The sequence below is a fragment of the Pleurodeles waltl genome, chromosome 7, assembly GCF_031143425.1.
Source record: "Pleurodeles waltl isolate 20211129_DDA chromosome 7, aPleWal1.hap1.20221129, whole genome shotgun sequence".
NCBI lineage: Eukaryota > Metazoa > Chordata > Amphibia > Caudata > Salamandridae > Pleurodeles > Pleurodeles waltl.
Window position 1 is genome coordinate 972,764,702 of NC_090446.1, and position 18,846 is coordinate 972,783,547.

General features: G+C 44.1%; 1 protein-coding gene across 3 annotated transcripts in view; it reads left to right on the top strand.

The window, feature by feature from the left end:
• Positions 1 to 18,846, top strand: part of BAIAP2 (BAR/IMD domain containing adaptor protein 2) — a 260,008-nt gene that overhangs the window by 41,371 nt on the left and 199,791 nt on the right. For all 3 annotated transcript variants that reach the window (XM_069199737.1, XM_069199739.1, XM_069199738.1), the window contains exon 2: positions 6,851 to 6,926. In XM_069199737.1, the coding sequence (XP_069055838.1) occupies positions 6,851 to 6,926 (76 nt within the window). The remainder of the gene's footprint in view (positions 1 to 6,850; positions 6,927 to 18,846) is intronic.

Below are 18,846 nucleotides of genomic sequence, written 5' to 3' on the forward strand. Positions count from 1 at the left end.
CAGCTGAAAAGGTGACATTTAAGGCCTGAGGTTGCCGAAGAAATATGGTATGATCTGGGGGCCCTGGTGTAAGTACTATGGCCTGGAGAAACCAGGGGGACTATGAAATGCCTACACAGGAATGACTGTGGTAACCCCCCCACCCCCAAACACACAAAAGTATACAGGTAATTGTATTTGACAATGTATTGTTCATCTTTGGGGATACTGGGTTTTGCTATGTACTCATACGTCATGCAAGTGTTTTTAACACAATGTCCTTGTTTATCACTTGTTTAAAATCAATAAAAATATTCCACTAAGAAAAATCTGACTTTGTATCTATCTATTCTAATCCCATCTAAGCCAGTAGGTAGATATAATTACTACCTAATTCCCATTAACAAACCTTTTTATTTTGCTAATCACTTTGGCGCTGTTTGATGAATCTTCACAAACTAGTATGCTACTTACTTCAGCTGCTGTCTGGAAAGTTTCAGAGTAAACTATCAAGTGTGGGCTGACTAAAACTAGGGTTCCAAAACACGTTTTGCCCATGCAGTTGCCCATAGGGGTTTTGAACATGACTACAACCCGAACCAAAACACACCAAATATGGCAAGACAGCAGATCTTGGTCTAGAAAGATCTTTTTGTGTTTCGGTGTAAATCCATTCAGCAGTTTGGAGGTATTAAAGAGAACAGAAATTTGTATATCTAGGGACGTGGATCCGACTGATCTCTTGCTGAGATCTGATTGGCTGGCAGCACTTCAACCAGGAAGTGCTGGCAGCCATATTGGAACTCGAACTCAAGCAAAAAGTTTAAAAATAACAGAAGGGGGCAGGGTAGGAATATCCTAAAATCCCCCCAGGGCCTGTTGGTGGGGTCCCACAGGAACGCTGCCAAGGGCCAAAATATTTTATTTAAAAAAACAGTTTGCTGCAATATCACATTGAATCCACTGCAAAATGTTGTTGTTTGTTTTTTTTTTTTTTTTTTTTTTAAAGAGCACATCTCTTCCTTTGCTGTTGCACCGCTCTTGCTCCTGTCTTCTCCTTGCTTTTTCTCACTTTTTTGTGTTCCTTCTCCTTGCTTTCCCCTTCTTTACACTGCTTAATTTCTTGCTCCCCCCCCCCCCTGTTTTTCGAGTGCCTTCTCCTTGCTTTCCACTCATGGCATGGAGTTGGATGCACGCAGGGCTGTGTGTGATTTGGGGGGAGAATAGGGGGAGTTGGATGCACATGAGAAGGTTGGCTGTTGCGGCCAGGACCTGTGGCCAACCCTTCACTGCATTAGAAATTCACTTAAAAAAATAAAGGTTACAGGAAAATTATAGTTGGGATCGGAATTTACACACACAAAACCATAGAATATTGTTCGTTATTTCAGGTAACTGTAACTCGCACCCTCGCCATGCACTAATACTTACAACACATATTACATCACTCATGACATCTGTGACATTATTTATAATATCACTAACAGTTCCAGTGCAAATTATTGATGAGAAAACAGCATGGCAGTGGCGCAAGTTATAGTTACCTTAGGGAATGAGTTGTAGTTACTTCAGATAATTCTGACAGCTGAATTTCTATTGTTTTGTGCTTGTAAATTTTGAATCCTGATGCTAACAGTAACCTTTGGTCTTTGTTTTTTTTTTTTGTGTGAAATATATTTATACACACATATTCGTACAAAGTCATTTTTTAAAAATGTAAGCAAATACCACCTACAAAAGTTTTATGAGACCAGTTTTATCTTAGGCACAATGTGTGCTCCTACTAAAATTATCTTCTAGAGATGCCTTTGGGCGTGGCTGTTCTCTGACCTGGTACAGGTTTGGACTGGTGTGAAATGCCCATGGTCTTTTGAATATGTACCATGGTAGAATCACACCTATTTTGTTGCCATTCCAATGCATCCTTGGTGGTACAGTTTAACATTGTGAGCTCACAAGATTGGCGGGATTGTTGAGCGATCTGGTGGCTTTTTGTAGCTCTGGGACTATAATTGTACATTACCAAGGCCATCACTAAACCAACTCTGCCTTTGATCTCAAAGAACTGTGTCCTACTCGTGCTGACTGGGTTTAACGACATTTGTTCACAGGCTCTCAGCCTCATAACTGAGCTCTTACTCTCCTTCCTGAGTCATGCTAGTCTATGCAGAAACATGCCTTTCAGATCCTTTAACATGTTATTCTTATTAGCAACCAACCTAAGCAACTGAGCATGGCATTTCCAGTGGGTCTGTCTCGGCATGCAAATATTTGAACTAGTGAGGAAAAATAATTTGAGTCATCGAAGTGGATATGTATTTATTCAAAGTATTAATTTCGGGAGAAATGTTTGTGTACTGACTCCCCCTTGTCCACTAGTTCCAAAATGTGTCTAATTGAAAGTGTGCCTTGTTTATAAAAAAAAAAAAAGTAAAATAAATAAAAAAAGAGAAACTTTTCCTCCCCTCAAAAAGATCTATTTTAAATCCAACCTTAAATAGATAAAATGGAGGCAGTTTATGGCCCAGCTGTTTGAGGTGTTGTTGCTATGGTATACATTTGATACTTTACTTTTCATTTGGGGGTATCTGTGCACGGGACCACGCCATAGTAAAGCGTTGACTTGTATGAAACATTTGTGTCAGAACCACTTTCAGAGCGCCACTGGGTAAGCGAGATTTACTGTGCCCTGCCATGGGTGTTGAGACCTTTTGCTTTTGACATTCCAGGCCCAACCTGCTATGAGCTTCGAAAGGCTAAGAGATTTGTGTGTTCTCCACACAAGGGCAGGCAGCTCCATCAGTGCAAAGGTCCTAACAGACTTGAATTTCACACCCTGCTCCCGGAATCCACTCTGGAGGATCCCCACTGGACCTCGCTCCCACCACGTCTTTCCTTCTCACAGGGTCTGCTGATCTTGGTTCAGAAAGAAGCTGGTGCTCTTGGCAAGTGTTCTTTATTCTCCTGTGCTATGTCCCCATTCCTGGTCAAAACGAACAGAACTTATGCTGAGTTTCTACATACTGATGTACCTTTTCAGTTTGGCAAGGTTGGAGTCTCAAGCTCCTTTTTAGAATCTGTTTTGAGACACACATGTGATTTAGTGACTCTGTCTTTGAAGTTTGTGCTCTAGCAGTTTCCTAGTTTGAAGTGTCAATTCCTCCATTGTGCTCTACTTCCAGATAACAGTCTATCACAGCAAGAGTGTCTCTAAATTTGATAGTTACAAAACACGAGCCATAGGAGTGACTATAGGACCATACTTGGATGCAGTCTCAGTGATATGTGTTTCAAAGTGTTACAAATGGCAGCCAGCTCTACTCCTTATAATTCCCTTCCCTTACCAGCCTGATCTCCATGAAATGTGCCCAGGATCCTTTCACCAGCAACCTTTCTATATAATAAAAAAGTCTCCTTTGAAGTGCACTGAAGAGCCTGGGTTTTCTTTCCTCCAGCACGTGTCCCACCTAGCTCTCATGAACGCAGCAATCCAGACATCTGTCTGGGAGCGTCTCTTCAGCTCCACATGTTCCTCCAGAAAAGCCTGGGGTTCCAAATATAAGATCCACAGATCTCATACACTTTACCCCTCACAGGCACTCATGCTTCCTTAGCAATGCATGCAAGCATGCTGTCGCCCATCCCATACTGTACCTTTCCTGTACACACCTACTTAACAGCGCAGTGTGCTCCACCAGGAAAACACCGTCCCAATGGTCCGTAACGCACTGTCTCACGTACATACCAGTGCAATGCATTCAAACAGACACTCACCATCTACCTGTACTGCTGCACACTCTGGCAAACGTACATACTGGCACAGTGCACTCAAACAGAGGAACTAGCTGTCTCCATGTACGGAAGCACCAGTGCTTAATTTGAGCCGGTGGAGAGCACCAGCACGTATTTTTAGGGACCACGCTTATTTCTCTTCATCAAACATTTCCCAATAGCAAGAGGGAAATGCACACAAACCAGAAAGACTGGAGGAAGAGAAAATCTGTCGCCAAAGAAGAAAGCAGAACTGTAAGAGTGAGATAAGGGGGAGGCAGTGCTCAATTTGTAAATAAAAACTTTCAGGTGCCCAGAGCTCTCCTCTGAAACACGCGGCTACCGCAATTAAACGTGGCGTGTCTTTTGCTCGCAGTAAATGATTGAGGCAGAAGAATAAGCGCCGACCTAATATATAAATGCCGGCGCCCTGCACTGAAAACCACCGGCTGGAGTTAAGCACTGAGTGGGAGGGATGCCTGGCAGAGAATTAGAGAGGCCTGGGGTGGATTCGGGGTGGCGCGCCCTTGGTATTCGGCATACTGACATTCTATAAAGGCAGCCGCGGGTGGCTAAGCAACGCTTTGCTCACTGGCACCTATTATTTTACAAATAAAGCACTGGGTAGCACACTATGAGTGCTCCGTGACAGCATGTACATGAGCCAAACAAACGCAGGCTGTCTCCATGTACTGTAGCACACTCTGGCACTCTGGCAAATTGTGTTTCCCCACATTGTTCCTGATGTAGGCCAATGTAAAGCCTGGCTATATTACTTGATTTCACCCTTATGAAAACAATATGCTGCCAAAACTGCACTCCTGCTACTCCGTTCCTAGTGCAGGCATTAGCCCTCCACCATTATGAGGGTAGCACAAGGCACATCCCTGTTGGCCTTACCGGACCGCAGTCAATACAAGTACTGTATAAAGATTTGTGTTTAAAGCATAAAAAAACCTGAGTGTATTGTCTAAGTGAAGGTCTCTCCGGCATCCCCTGTTACAAAAATGAACCTTGTGGCAAATGATTGCTTTTTGCAAAAAAAAGAGACTCTTTTGTCAAGCTGCTTCAATTTCAGACATACAAACAGCCCGAATAAGGCGGGAGACTCGAAATTCTTGCAGTCAAAAATGGCTTTCTCTTACATGTCTTCCACTTAAAATGTCTCTGCTTTGTTTCACGGTATATGCATGGAGAAAATGCATTCTCCCAATTTTCTTTTTCCCCAAAAATCTCACACTTTCCAGCTGTCAAATGCTAGCTAGTGTACACTTTGAACATGTGCCACAAGAAATATCCTGTTGTGCTGCTTGTAATTTCTGTAACTGTATACAGACCAGGCCCATGGTGCTCGTTTTGGAAGTCTGGTTGACGTGTTCCCAATCCATTCATAGTGCCTTATTTTTCTTCTGGGATTGATTACCAGCAGGCTAAAAGAGAACACGAAGGCCAAATAGATCTCGGCTTATTCACATTGTCCCTCGGTTGAACGTGTCACTGGTTTTCACATGCCATCCAGTAGTTTCACCAAGATTGAATGACAGCCGCAAGCTGAACGGGGGACCCGGTTTGCCATCATTTGAAAGCTGACAAAGGTTCTTTTCTTAGATGGCCTGGTTTCCCTACCCCCCAGCTAAATTAAATGCAAGATTTTCTTTCACTGGTATGTACATAGGCTGAATAAAGTAACTTGTGTTTTTAATTTGTTTTGTTCACTTTCTCTCCTTGTATTTCTCCTCAGTTCCTCTTTCTATTTTTAAAGGGACCTCTTCTCTGCTTTTCTCAATATTGTTTAGTAAAACAAACTGAAAAGGCATGGGTGGAATGCGTAAATTAATCTCACCCACTGGTAATCAATTACTGGAAGCCACATTCCAATTGATCTTTACTTTTCTTTCTTGTTTTTCTTGTGCGGGGGCTTCATGCCTCTCCAGACAGAGACTACCCATTTGCTCCACTAGGAATGGCCCTCCCCAAATAATCAGGTCAGGGCCCTCTTTGGCCTTATCCGTGCCTCGCCTGTGAGGTGCCACTCCAGTTCAGTTACACGGGAACTATGTTTGTGCATACCTGGGGAAAAAGATTGGTGGAATGCTTGAATTAATCTCTGCCACTGTTAATTACTGGGGCCGCGTTCCTTTCCATCCTTTTTTGTTGTTTATTTAACGGAGTAAGATACTCTAACGACGATGCACATGCGAGATGTCTCTTGCTTGCTTTGCCATAGAACTGAAACTGCACTGGTAAGGCCCGACAAGGCTGAAACAAGTGTAAGGTTTCTTGTGTTGCTGTCTAGGTACCCGGCGTGGCAGTTCGGGCTCAATTGCTCATTTTCGAGCAAGGAATGCATCTGATTTGCAGAGGCTAGTCACTTCCCGGAGTGGCTTAGCAGGCAAAAACAGAGTGGATTGGGAAGCAACCCGAGTATCTCCGAAGCGGCGGAGATTAATTCATGCATTCCATCCATTACTTTTTTTTCATAGTGAAACGTCTTCACAATATTGTGCCATCTGATCAGCGGTTTGTTTGGGTGTGACTTTTCTGTTTTGTTGCAGTAATGTATTATTTTGTTTTTTCTTCATTAATGGCCCACTGCTAATAGTTTGTGAAGGGTTTGTGTGCTTGCAGGCAGACTGTCTGTGTGCTTCTGTAATGACTGCTATTAAAAAGGACCTTATTTTTTTTCAGAGATAAATAGGGGCTGGGAGTTAAGGAGATTTCCTAAGTAGACGGATCCTTTCAAAAGTCCAGGACGAATAAAGCAGAGGGAGTTACTCGTCCGTTTTGACAGATATGGAACTGACTGTGCTGCTGCCCTCCCGGACTTTTTATAGGTCTGAGACTCTTGTTAATTTCACTGCAAGCCAGTTTCCCTCTCTAGAGTCTGTCTTATCCAGTCGTTCGAGAGACTCTGACCGGAGAGACAATGTGACAACGAACGCTACAATTTACTGTTTTCATTGTGTGGGCCAGTTCCCCTTCCAATGCATTCGCCTTTACCTCTTAGTTCCTGAGGTTTGCGCCTAGTTGGAGTTTTGTGCTAGCTCTCTGAAATACCAATCGCCTTTACCTGAATTGTTTTCTCTAATTTCCCTTTTAGACCATAATGGAGCAGTTCAACCCTACTCTGCGAAATTTCATTTCCATGGGGAAGAACTACGAGAAAGCCTTGGCAAGTAAGTACTTCCCGATTATTTAATCAGTCCACGTAGGGTTTTGTGTTTCGATGATAACGTTCCCCAAAATATAGGAAATTGACATCTCTTTAACCATCCCTACTTATTTCAACTGTATAAAGAGGAATAGCTCCGGTCATTGCAGAAGTTCTGCAACGACGAGGTTCAGACAGAATAATCTGACTTAAACATTTTCTTGTGCTCAAACTTTTTCTAAGAAAGGAAGTTTTGACCTACTAAATACGGAGGGTGAATAAAGTCACAAATGCGTGTATCTTAACAGCGCACTTTCACGATTTTACTGGTTTTGGGCCACTTAGTAGTGTCTTGTTTTTATTTTTTTTTTTTATTTTGGGACATTCCTTACAATGTTATTTTTAGCATGCACTTTGATGAGGTACTTGCAAAGCAATATCATTTTTATTGTCGAGCCCGCATGTGCTAGCGAGACACTGTTGTAGTGGTGGGGGTGGGGGGGGGGGGGACAAAAAAGGGCTTGGATCCCGCCCGTGGCATACCATTTGTTGGCTTGCTTGGCACACTTTTTTTTGTTTGTTTGTTTTTTACTGCCTCGTAATTAGTCACTGGAGGCCAAATCGTCATTTCCGTTCCCTTTGTGGAGCAGGGACCAAGCACTGATTAAGTTGAATCAATCAGTGCCGTCCACTGCTTCTGACGTGATTGAGGTACTATTTACTTCTTTTAATTTATAGTGTCCTGCAAGTTGAAGGTGCATGACTAGCAAAAATGTGCCCCCGCAGGACAAAAAACCCTGAAAAGTTGTATTTTCTATAGTTAGCTTTTTTATTTATTTTGCCAACTCTTCTTTTCTCACTTTGCATTCATGTCTTGTTTTTGCTTGTGGGCGCAGTTCTCCAAATATGACTTTCTTGTTTTAAATATTGCAAAACAACTTTGTTTCTTTCTTATGTGTAATTTTTGAAATTATACTTTAACACACAATCCTGCAGCACACCCCAATCCAACCCACTCACCCCAACCCACTCCAATTCTCCTAACCTACCATACTCCAGTCTGCCTCACTCCAACCCAAAACACTGTCCCCCACTCCATCCCAGTCTGCCCACTCCATTCCAGTTCATTACGCTCAAATACTCCGGACCCATCCACTCAAATCTGCCCCCTTCAATCTGCCTCACTCCAATACAGCAATCCAAAACAATCTGCCCCACGCTAATCTAAAATAATCTTCCCCACTCCAATCGGCCGCTCTCCAATCCAAACAATCTGCCCCACTCCAATCCCCCACTCTAATCCACCCACTCCAATCCAGTTCACCTTACCACGATCCACCCCACTCCAGTCTGCCCCGATTCAGAACAATCTGCTCCAATCCAAAACAGTTTGCTCCACTCCAATCTACCTCACTTCAACTCAAAACAATGTGCCTCACTTCGATCTGCCCCGCTCCAGTCCAATCTGCCCCATCTATCCCAATCCTTACACTCCAATACTCCCAACCCACTCGCTCCAATTTGCCCCTTCAATCTAAAACAATCTGCCTCACTCCAATACAGCTATTGAAAACCGTCTGCCCCACTCTGATCTAAAACTATCTTCCCCACTCCAATCCCCCAGTTCAATCTGCCCCACTCCAACCCAGTCCGCCTCACCATGATCTGCCCCACGCCAATCTACCCCTATTCGAAACACTCTGCCCCACTCCAGTCATACCACTCTGCCCCACTCCAATCCAAAACTATCATCACTGCTCCAATCTAATCTGACCCACTCCAATGAAATCCACCCCACAATCCAGTCCACCTCGCCCATTCCAATCCACCCCATTCCAATCTGCCACACTCCAATTCCCCACTCCAATCTTCCCCGTTCCAATCCAGTCTACCTCACCACAATCTGTTCCAGTCTACCCCCTATTCATAACAATCAGCCCCACTCCAATCTGCCCCACTCTAATCCAAAACAATCTGCCCCACTCCAATCCAGAACAGTCTGCCCCACTCCAATCTGCCCAACTTCAATCCAAAACAATCTGCCCAACTTCAATCCAAAACAATCTGCTCCACTCCAATCCAAAACAATCTGATCCAATCCATCCCACAATCCAGTCCAATCTGCCCCACTCCATTCCAATCTGTCCCACTCAATCCAAAACAATATGCCCCACTCTAATCTGCCCTCTCCAATCCAAAACAATATGCCCAACTCCGATCTGCCCCAATCCAAAACTATGTCCCACTCCAATCCAAAACTATCTGCCCCACTGTAATCCAAACCTGTCTTCCCTGCTACACTCCAATCCAGTCTGACCCACTCCAATGAAATCCAGCCCACCCCCACTCCAATCTGCCCCACTCCAGTCTACCCCTATTCAAACCAATCTGCCCCACTCCAGTCTGCTCCACTCCAATCCAAAACAATCTCCCCCACCCCAATCCAAAACAATCTGCCCCATTCCTATTAGCCCCTCTCCAATCCAAAACTGTCTGTCCAAATCCAAAACTATCATCCCTGCTCCACTCCAATCCGACCCACTCCAACGAAATCCACCTCACAATCCAGTCCACCTCGCCCACTCCAACCTGCCACACCATTTCAAAACAACCTGCCCCACTGCATTCCAACAACAATATGCCCCATTTCAATCCAAAACAATAAGCCCCACTCCAATTTAAAACAATATGCCCTACTCTAATCTGCTCCACTCCAATCTAAAACAATCTCACCCCATCCAAAACAATGTGATCCAATCCAGTCCATCTCACCCACTCCAGTCTGCCCTGCTGCATTCTAAAACAATCTGCCCGACTCCATTCCAAAATAATCTGTCCCAGTCCAATCTAAAACAATATGCCCCATTCTAATCTGCCCCACTCTAATCCAAAACAAACTACCCCACTCTAATCCAAAACTATCTACCCCACTCCAATCTGTCCCAGTACAAACCAAAACAGTCTGCCCAACTTCAAACTGATCCACTCCAATCTAAATCAATCTGACCCACTGCAACCCAAAACAATCTGACCCAGTCCACCTCACCCACTCCAATCGTCCCCATTACAGTCTGCCCCACTCCATTCCAAAAGAATCTGCCCACTCCATTCCAAAAACAATTTGTCCCACTCAAATTCAAAACAATATGCCCCACTTCAATCTGTCCCATTCCAATCCAAAACAATTTGCCCCACTCTAATCTGCCCCTTTCCAATCCAAAACAATCTGCCCCTCTACAATCCAGTCTACCTCACCCACTCCAGTCTGTCCCACTCCAATCCAAAACTATCGGCCCCACTCCAATCTGTCCCAATACATACTAAAACAATCTTCCCAACTTAAAACAGACCCACTCCAATCTAATTCAATCTGACCCATTCCAATCCAAAACAATCTGACCCAGTCCACCCCACAATCCAGTCCATCTCACCCACTCCAGTCGTCCCTAATACAGTCTGCCCCACTCCATTCCAAAAGAATCTACCCCACTTCATTTAAAAGAAATCTGTCCCACTCCACTCAGTCCCACTCCAATCCAAAACAATATGCCCCACTGCAATCCAAACCTATCTTCCCTGCTCCACTCCAATGAAATCCACCCCACAATCCAGTCCATCTCCCCCACTCCAGTCTACCCCTATTCAAAACAATCTGCCCCACTCCATTCCAAAACAATGTACCCCACTCCAATCCAAAACAATCTGATCCAATCCACTCCACCCCACAATCCAGTCTACCTCACCCACTCCAGTCTGCCCCACTCCAGTCCAAAACAATCTGCCCCACTCCAATCTAAAACAATCTGCCCCACTCTAATCCAAACATATATTCCCTGCTCCATTCCAATCCAATTAGACACACTCCAAAGAAATCCACCCCACAATCCAGTCCACTTCGCCCTCTCCAATCTGCCCCTCTTCAATCCAAACCAATCTGCCCCACTCCGCTCTGTCCCAGTACAAACCAAAACAATCTGCCCCTCTTCAGTCCAAAACAATCTGTCCCACTACAGTAAGTCCCAATCCTATAGAAAACAATCTGCCCCACTCCACTATCGCATGTCAGTCCAAAACGGTCTGCCCGTTTCAATCCAAAACAGTCTGCCCCCCTCTAATCTAAAACAAAATGCCCCACTCCAGTGCACCCACTCCAATCAATTCTGCCCCATTCCAGTCCACCCCACTCCAGTCCACCTCACCTCAATCTGCCCTACTCCAATCCAAAGCAATGTACCCTACTCCAGTCCTTAATAATCCCTCCCACTCAATTCAGCCCACTGCAATCCAGTCCATCTCACCACTCTGCCCTGCTCCACTCTGTCCTACTTCAGTCCAAAACAGTCTGCCTCGCTTCAGTCCGCTCCACTGTAAGCCAAAAAATCTGCCCCAATCCAATACAATCTACCCTCTTCAGTCCAAAACAGTCTGCCCTCTCAAATCCAAAACAATTTGCCACATTCCAGTCTGCCCCACTGCAATCCAAAACAATCTACCCACTCTAATCTAAAACCATCTGCCCCACTCCGATCTTCCTCACTCCAGTCTGCCGCACTCCACTCTTTTGCACTCCAGTCCAAAACAGCCAGCTACACTCCTATCCAAAACAACCTGCCCCACTCCAGTCTGTTGCATTCCAATCTAAAACAATCTGCCTACTCCATTCCAAAACAGTTTGCCCCACTTCAATCCAAAACAAAATGCCCCACTCCAGTCTGCCCTACTACAATCCAAAACAGTTTGCTCCACTCTAATCTGAAACAATCTGCCCTACTCCACTGTTTCACACTCCAGTCCCAAACAGTCTGCCCCACTTTGATCCCAAACAAATCTGTCCCTCTCCAATCCAAAACAAATCTGTCCCTCTCCAGTCCAAAACAAATCTGTCCCTCTCCAATCCAAAACAAATCTGTCCCTCTCCAATCCAAAACAAATCTGTCCCTCTCCGGTCCAAAATAATCTACCCTCTTCGGTCCAAAATAATCTACCCTGTTCAGTCCAAAACAGTCTTCCCTCAAGTCCAAAACAATCTGCCCATTCCAATGCATCTCACTGCAGTCCAAAACAATCTACCCACTGTAATCTAAAACAATCTGCCCTACTCCACTGTTTCACACTCCAGTCCCAAACAGTCTGCCCCACTTTGATCCCAAACAGTCTGCCCCACTTTGATCCCAAACAGTCTGTCCCACCTTAGTCTGCCCTACTACATTCCAGAACAGTCTGCCCCACTCAAGTTCCCCCATGCCAGTCCAGTCCGCCCCATTCCAGTTTACCCTGCTTCAGTTAATCCTACCCCAATCTGCCCCACTCCAATCCAAAGCAGTGTGCCCCCACTCCCATTTACAAAGGGTCCGCTCCAGTCCAGAGCAATCTGCCCCACTCTAATCTAGTCCACCTCACCCCAATTCACACCACTCAAATCTGCCCCACTCCAGTCCAAAATCTGCCTACTACAATCCAAAACAATCTGCCCCACTTATCTCTGTCCCACTCCACACCAAAACAATCTGCCTACTCCATTCCAAAAAAGTCTTCCCCACTTCAGTCCAAAACAATATGCCCAACTCCAGTCCCTCCCAGTAGAAATTTAACAATCTGCCCCAATCCAATTCCAAACAACCTCACCACTCAAATCCAAAACAGTCTGCCCCACTCCAACCTGCCCCACTGCAGTCCAAAACAACATGCCCTACTCCAATCCACCTCACCCCACTCTACTCCAGTCCACCCACTCTACCCCAGTTCAGTCCATCCCACTCCAATCCAGTCCATCACACTCCAGTTCAGTTCACCTTAACCCACCTCACTCCAATACAGTCCACCCCACTCAGTCCAATTCACCCCACTCCATTCCAGACCATCCACTCCATTTCCCCCACTCCAATCCAATTCAACCCACTGCAGCCCACCACAATCCACCATACTCAAATCCAGTCCACTCCACCCCACTCCAAAAATTCATCCACCCTAACCCACTCCATTCCACCTCACCCTAACCCACCCCACTTCCGTCCATCCCAAGCCAGTACACCCCACTCGATACAATCCAGCCCACTCCTTTCCATCCCACTCAATTCAACCCCACTGCACCGCACTCCAGTCCAAACCACCCCATTCCAATTCACCAAACTCCAATCCACATGAGTCCACCCCACTTCAGTCCAATCCACCCCAGTCCAGTCTACCCCACCCCAATTAAATTCAGTCAACCCCAGTCGAATCCACCCGCCCCACTCTAGTCCAATCCACCCCACACCAGTCTTTTCGCTCAAAGTCCAATTCAATCCACTCCAGTCCAATCCACCCCTCTCCAATTCACCGCACTCAAAACCACCCCAGTCCAATCCACCCCACCCTATTCCTATAACTTCAGTCTAGTCCACCCACCCCAATCCAATTTAGTCACCACATTTCAATCCACCCCACTACATTCAATCCACCCCACTCTACTCCTTTCCACCCTCAGTCCACTGCAGCCTTTTCCACCTCACGCCAAAACACTCTGCCTTTAAACTGTTGAACTCTACTCTCCTCCACTCAACTCTACGACACTCTGCTCCCCCACTCCACTTTACCACACTCCACACCACTAACTTTTAGACATGCGGAACAACAGCCCCACTGATGTGCAATGGCAAAAACACATTGCCAAAGCCAATAGCTATTGTATAGGTGAGACCTATTGGCTTTAACAATACTTGTTTAAAAATGTGACTATCTGTCAGGAAGGGGCCTAACTGACTAGAAGGACCAACCCCTGTCCATTCCAAAGTCTTTTAAATAATTTGTTGATGGTACCATACTAATTGTAGGAATTGGTGGTGTGTTCTAAGGTGATTTTACCCTTCTGAGATTTCATGAATCATGTTTGAGAAAAAACTGTTTCTTCATGACTTTCTCATAGGCTATGGAAGGTGCACCAGAAGCTAAAAGAAGAGCATATTTTCTGTAAATTCACACTATCTTTCTCAGCCATATGACCATGAAGTCAGACATTCTCAGTAAAACATGTACTTCCAAAGGGAGCAGTCTGCCATTTGATTTCTCTGTGCTCTACTGCGGCCTGCCTGAGTGTTCCAAAGAACAACTAGAGTGCAACAATATGATAAGTGTGGCACACCTGAAGCCATCTTCATTGAATCGCACTGGTAAAACGTAAAAAAAAAAAATTGGAAAGAAACAAAACGAGGGGGTTCATTTTGTCATAGAAATTATGGTTAGTCCTGAAGAATGAAAAAATAGAACACATTTTAAGTAAGCTCTAAAATATCTTCCTGTTGTACCTCCAACATGAGCAGCCTGTCAGATGATTGCATCGAGTTCTACTGCAGCCTCCCAGAGTGTTCTAAAGAACTAAGGGTGCTGACAATATGAGAAGTGTGGCACACCTGAAGCCATCTTGATTGAATCAAAATGGTAAAACTTAAAATATTTAATTTAGAAAGGAACAAAATGGGGGGTTCATTTTGTCATTAAGTTACGGTTAGTGATGTAGAAAGAAGAAAAAAAATAGCACATGCTTTAAGTGAGCTCTCAAATATCTTTCTCTTCTATTTCATTAAAACATTGTGACGTGCGGACTGACACATGCACTTTCAACACCAGCAGCAGATTGCCAGTTAACTCCCTGGTGATCAGCAGCTTAAAGTGTTCTAATGAGCAACTAGAGTGCTAACATTCTGAATTTATGCAAAAGGTGTGGCACATCTGAATGCCATCTTGATGGAATAGAAGTGGAAAACTGAAAGGATTTCCTACTGAAGCTACTGCAGTAAGTAAGGAAATTAGGGAGCCAGGCACTGCGTTCAACCCCGGTGCATTGCGATGGGTATCTTACTTAATGCTACAGCCATCCAAGAAATAGGCTGGAAAAACCAAAGGTTACAGGGACGTTATAGTTCGGTTCAGATTTTACACGCACAAAACCATAGAAATGCCCTAAGGTAACTATAACTTGTGCCCTTGCCATGCACTTCTAATTATCAGAGATATTACATTACTCATGACATATTTTCTTTGACATAATTGATAATACCATTATCATTTGCTGTAAAATTATTTATGAGAAAACTGCATGGTGATTACGCAAGTTAGTTACCTTAGGGCACAAGTTATAGTTACTTGAAATAATTCTAACAGTTGAATTTCTAGTTGGGAAGAACAATAAAATCTATTTCTTGCCTATGTTTCAGATCCTAAGACACAACATTCCAAAAGTCCACTAAAAGGATTATGGCTGCCTTTTAAAATGGTAAACCTGACCAAAAAAGGGGGTTTACCCAATTAACCCTACTAAACCTGGGTAAAGGATCAACCATGTATATAAAACATGGTCAAATAGTAGGGAAAACATCAAACTCATTCATAACCAATGAATCCATAAATCAGTCACTGAAAATGCAATTTAATTACATCCTAATATAATTCATATTTACTTTGCCAACTCCAAGGGCCATTAAATACATTTATGTCCAATACAAAATAAAAACAAATGAATACTTTACAATGGATTCTTTTAAATTAAAGCCGAATTTTGAAAATAACTATCTGCTCAAGGTCTTTCACTCATCTCCTAAATTGTACCTATTGTGGTCAACTTCAATATAAATGATATAGATCCACATGAAAGAGATGGTTGCTGTCACATCTCTAATCCTCTTTGTTTGTTAACCTTAATACCGAGATGTCTTTCCAAAATCCTTCTAGGTCAGCTCTTTTCTTTGCAACCCCTCTACACAAACCAAGGTCGACGCGTTTCGGCCCTTTCCCTTTTGGGCCTCTTCAGGATTAGCAGAGATGAAAAATCTGTACTTTTAGACTTTGACAGGCGCCCAAACACTGACTTACCTTATTTGTGTTTTTACATAAATATGAATTGCCCAAAGCACTTCCTTCAGCTACTGAGGTGCTTGTAATGCTCCCTCGCGTATGGTGCGAGCACGTTCTGCTGGTTTGGCGGATTTGAAATAGTAAAGGCAGACATTAGCCAGTTACATACACACTGGCTTGTTTATCCGTATGTACCACAGTATACCACTAATTCACCGTAGTGTACGGTGGCACGATATATTGTGTTACCCTTTTGTTACACATAGTGTAGCAAGGGCAGCACAATATTTGTCCAACATTTCCAAAAGTACGCAAAGCAACCAAATGTCACCCACTTTGCTTGGTCATGCACAGCAACCCAGTGCAGCGCACCTCCCTGCCTTAGGTTACACTGCACACCATAAGCCACAGTCCTCCAAAATTTCAACTACATCTGTAATCCAGTAAATTGTACGGCTCTACACTATACACCACTCAACTTTACGCTATTCCACTGCACACAGCTCCACTGGATGAGACTCCACTATATGCCTCTCCACTCTACACCACTCCACTGTAAGCCATCCCATTCTGTGGTATTCCGTTGGACAAACCTCCACTCTGGGACACTCTGCTACATGCTATTCCACACTACCCCACTCCACTGTATGCCCCTGCAGAATTTGTGACTCCACTGTGTGCAGCTCCGCTGTACACACTACACTGGATGTAGTCCAGTCTATGCCACTCCATTGTATGCCACGGCACTCTATGCTGTTCCACTGTATGGCACACCGCTGTATGCCACTATAATGTACCACAGACCTCTCTGACACTCCATTCTATGCTGTTCTGTTGGATGCCACTCCTGTGTCCTCCAGCCCACTATATGGTGTTCCAGTTTATCACATTGTACTGTATATCACTCCAGCCTACACTACGTCCCTGTATGCTACTCCACTGTATACCACTCCACTACACTGAACTCTATTCCCTGATGTGGCTTGCCACTTTACTACACTCCATTGTTCGCTATTCGTCCTTCTGCCAATCCACTGTTCAACACTCCACTGTACACTGTTAGACTGTATGCTATTTCACTGTACACTATTCTACTATATGGTACCCACTTTATGGTACTCCACTATAGTGTATGGCACCACACTCTACGTGGTTCCATTGTATGAGACACTGCTTCTCTCTAGAACTGCGCTCTATAAAACTATGTTGTACTTTATGGCACTATACATGACTCTACTTCACTCTAACCATGTACACTCCATTGCATTGTCTAACTCTAAAAGTCGAATCTTTGCCCATACACTTCATTGTACAACACTCTAGTCCACTAAACAATTCTCTTCAATACTGTACTACACAGCCCTCTATTCTACTCTGGAGGGCAGGACTCCAATTTATAAGAGTTTACTTGACTGTACACTACACAACTACACTAAAATCCACTAGCTGCCACTTTACAACACGGTAATACACTGTATTCTACTTCACTCTACAATACTTTATGTAATTCCTCTGAACTCAACTCCACTTTGAGACTTCTCCTCACTCTGCCCCACTGCGCAGTCATCCTCTCTACGCATCTGCACTGTACCACACGCTATTGTACTGCATACAGCTCCACTCTACAACACTATTTCTGACTCTGCCCCACTACATTGTACTACTTCCATTATACAATACTCCACTCTACAACACTCATCTGTACAACACTGACCTTCGTTTTACTGTGCAATACTCCAATGAATGATACCTTGATAAATAGCACTCAATACTACGATTTGAAACATATTTTCAATAAAAACCATTGAAATTGCATGAAAGTTGTGTACTTTATGAACCCTGCCCAGCCACACCATGCCGCAAGTGCATCCTCTGTTATAAAAACTGTTATGCAAGATAACATGATGTCACAACTGTTGAAAAACATAACTAGCACCAGTTTGTTTTTTTGGGACTGAGGCAGCACACAGGCCAGTTGTTGTTTGGGGTAGGTGGTAACCTCTGCTCCTCAGGCGGAGTTTGTGGAGTTTTGCCACTTGGAGTACAGAGTTCCAGAACAACTCCACCAACCACCGTGTGGCTGAGGGTTTTTTTTTTTTTTTTTTTCTTGTGCATGGCTCGCCAAAGTTAAGTTAACGAGTGGAAAAAATTGCGCGCTAGACTGGCTTCTGGCAAGATTTCTCAAGAAGGACAGTCGCTGCAGGTCGCTACAGGTCATGTTGAAAAAGCTGCAGCTCGAGTAGAAAGTGGCAGCGGCAGAAAGACGTAGCTCCATATGGCGTGCCACGTGGTCCCGTTTCTGCTGGTTTTACAATGTTGGACAAGCTCCTGGCGCTAAATATCAGCATGAGCAGCACAATATACTGAATTCTGTTGCCCATGGAACTCTGTGGAATCTTGCAGAGCTCTGCAGAATCTTGCAGAGTTTTTAGGTAACTCGTGGAATTCCGTAGAGTGGAACTCCTTGAGTCTTTTCACAATTGCAAGATTAAAGATTCCTTATTTAAGGTTTCTCAGTGCCCCTGCTAATCAGACAGAACTACTTTATTTGCTGTTTTTGAAGAAAGTAGCTGCCTATTTGTGTGGGCTGGAAGCATTGATTCTCCAATGCATGTGCTCCATGTGATGGAGCCTATTGCCTTATATCTGAACTGTGATCTCATTTTAGACATTAAACTCGGTTTATTAGACTGAATGGCATCATGGAGAGAGCAGAGTAGAATACTTTTCGCTAGATTAGCTCATGAGGCATCAGTACCGCAACCACTGTTTATATCAATGGTGATAGAGGGGATGCCAGTTGCCTTTGTCCACACTGTTTGTAATATTACCGGGGCCCTTAATGTAGTTAATGCTATTTAGTATGGACAAGCATATGTATTTTAATAATTACCTCTGACTCCACTTTTGGTGGGATTATCTGAGCCTCCGATCAGCAAAATCGGTAAATGTGCAGTACGATTACCCTGATTGCTCAATAAACCATCGGAAATCCAGACACACAAATAAGCTCAAGTGAAGATAAATCTCCCTTACTTCTCAAAACATGCGGAGAGGGCACAGTATAAAAAGGAAAGTCTGCCAGATTCTGTGATACTTACAAGAAACTGGCACAT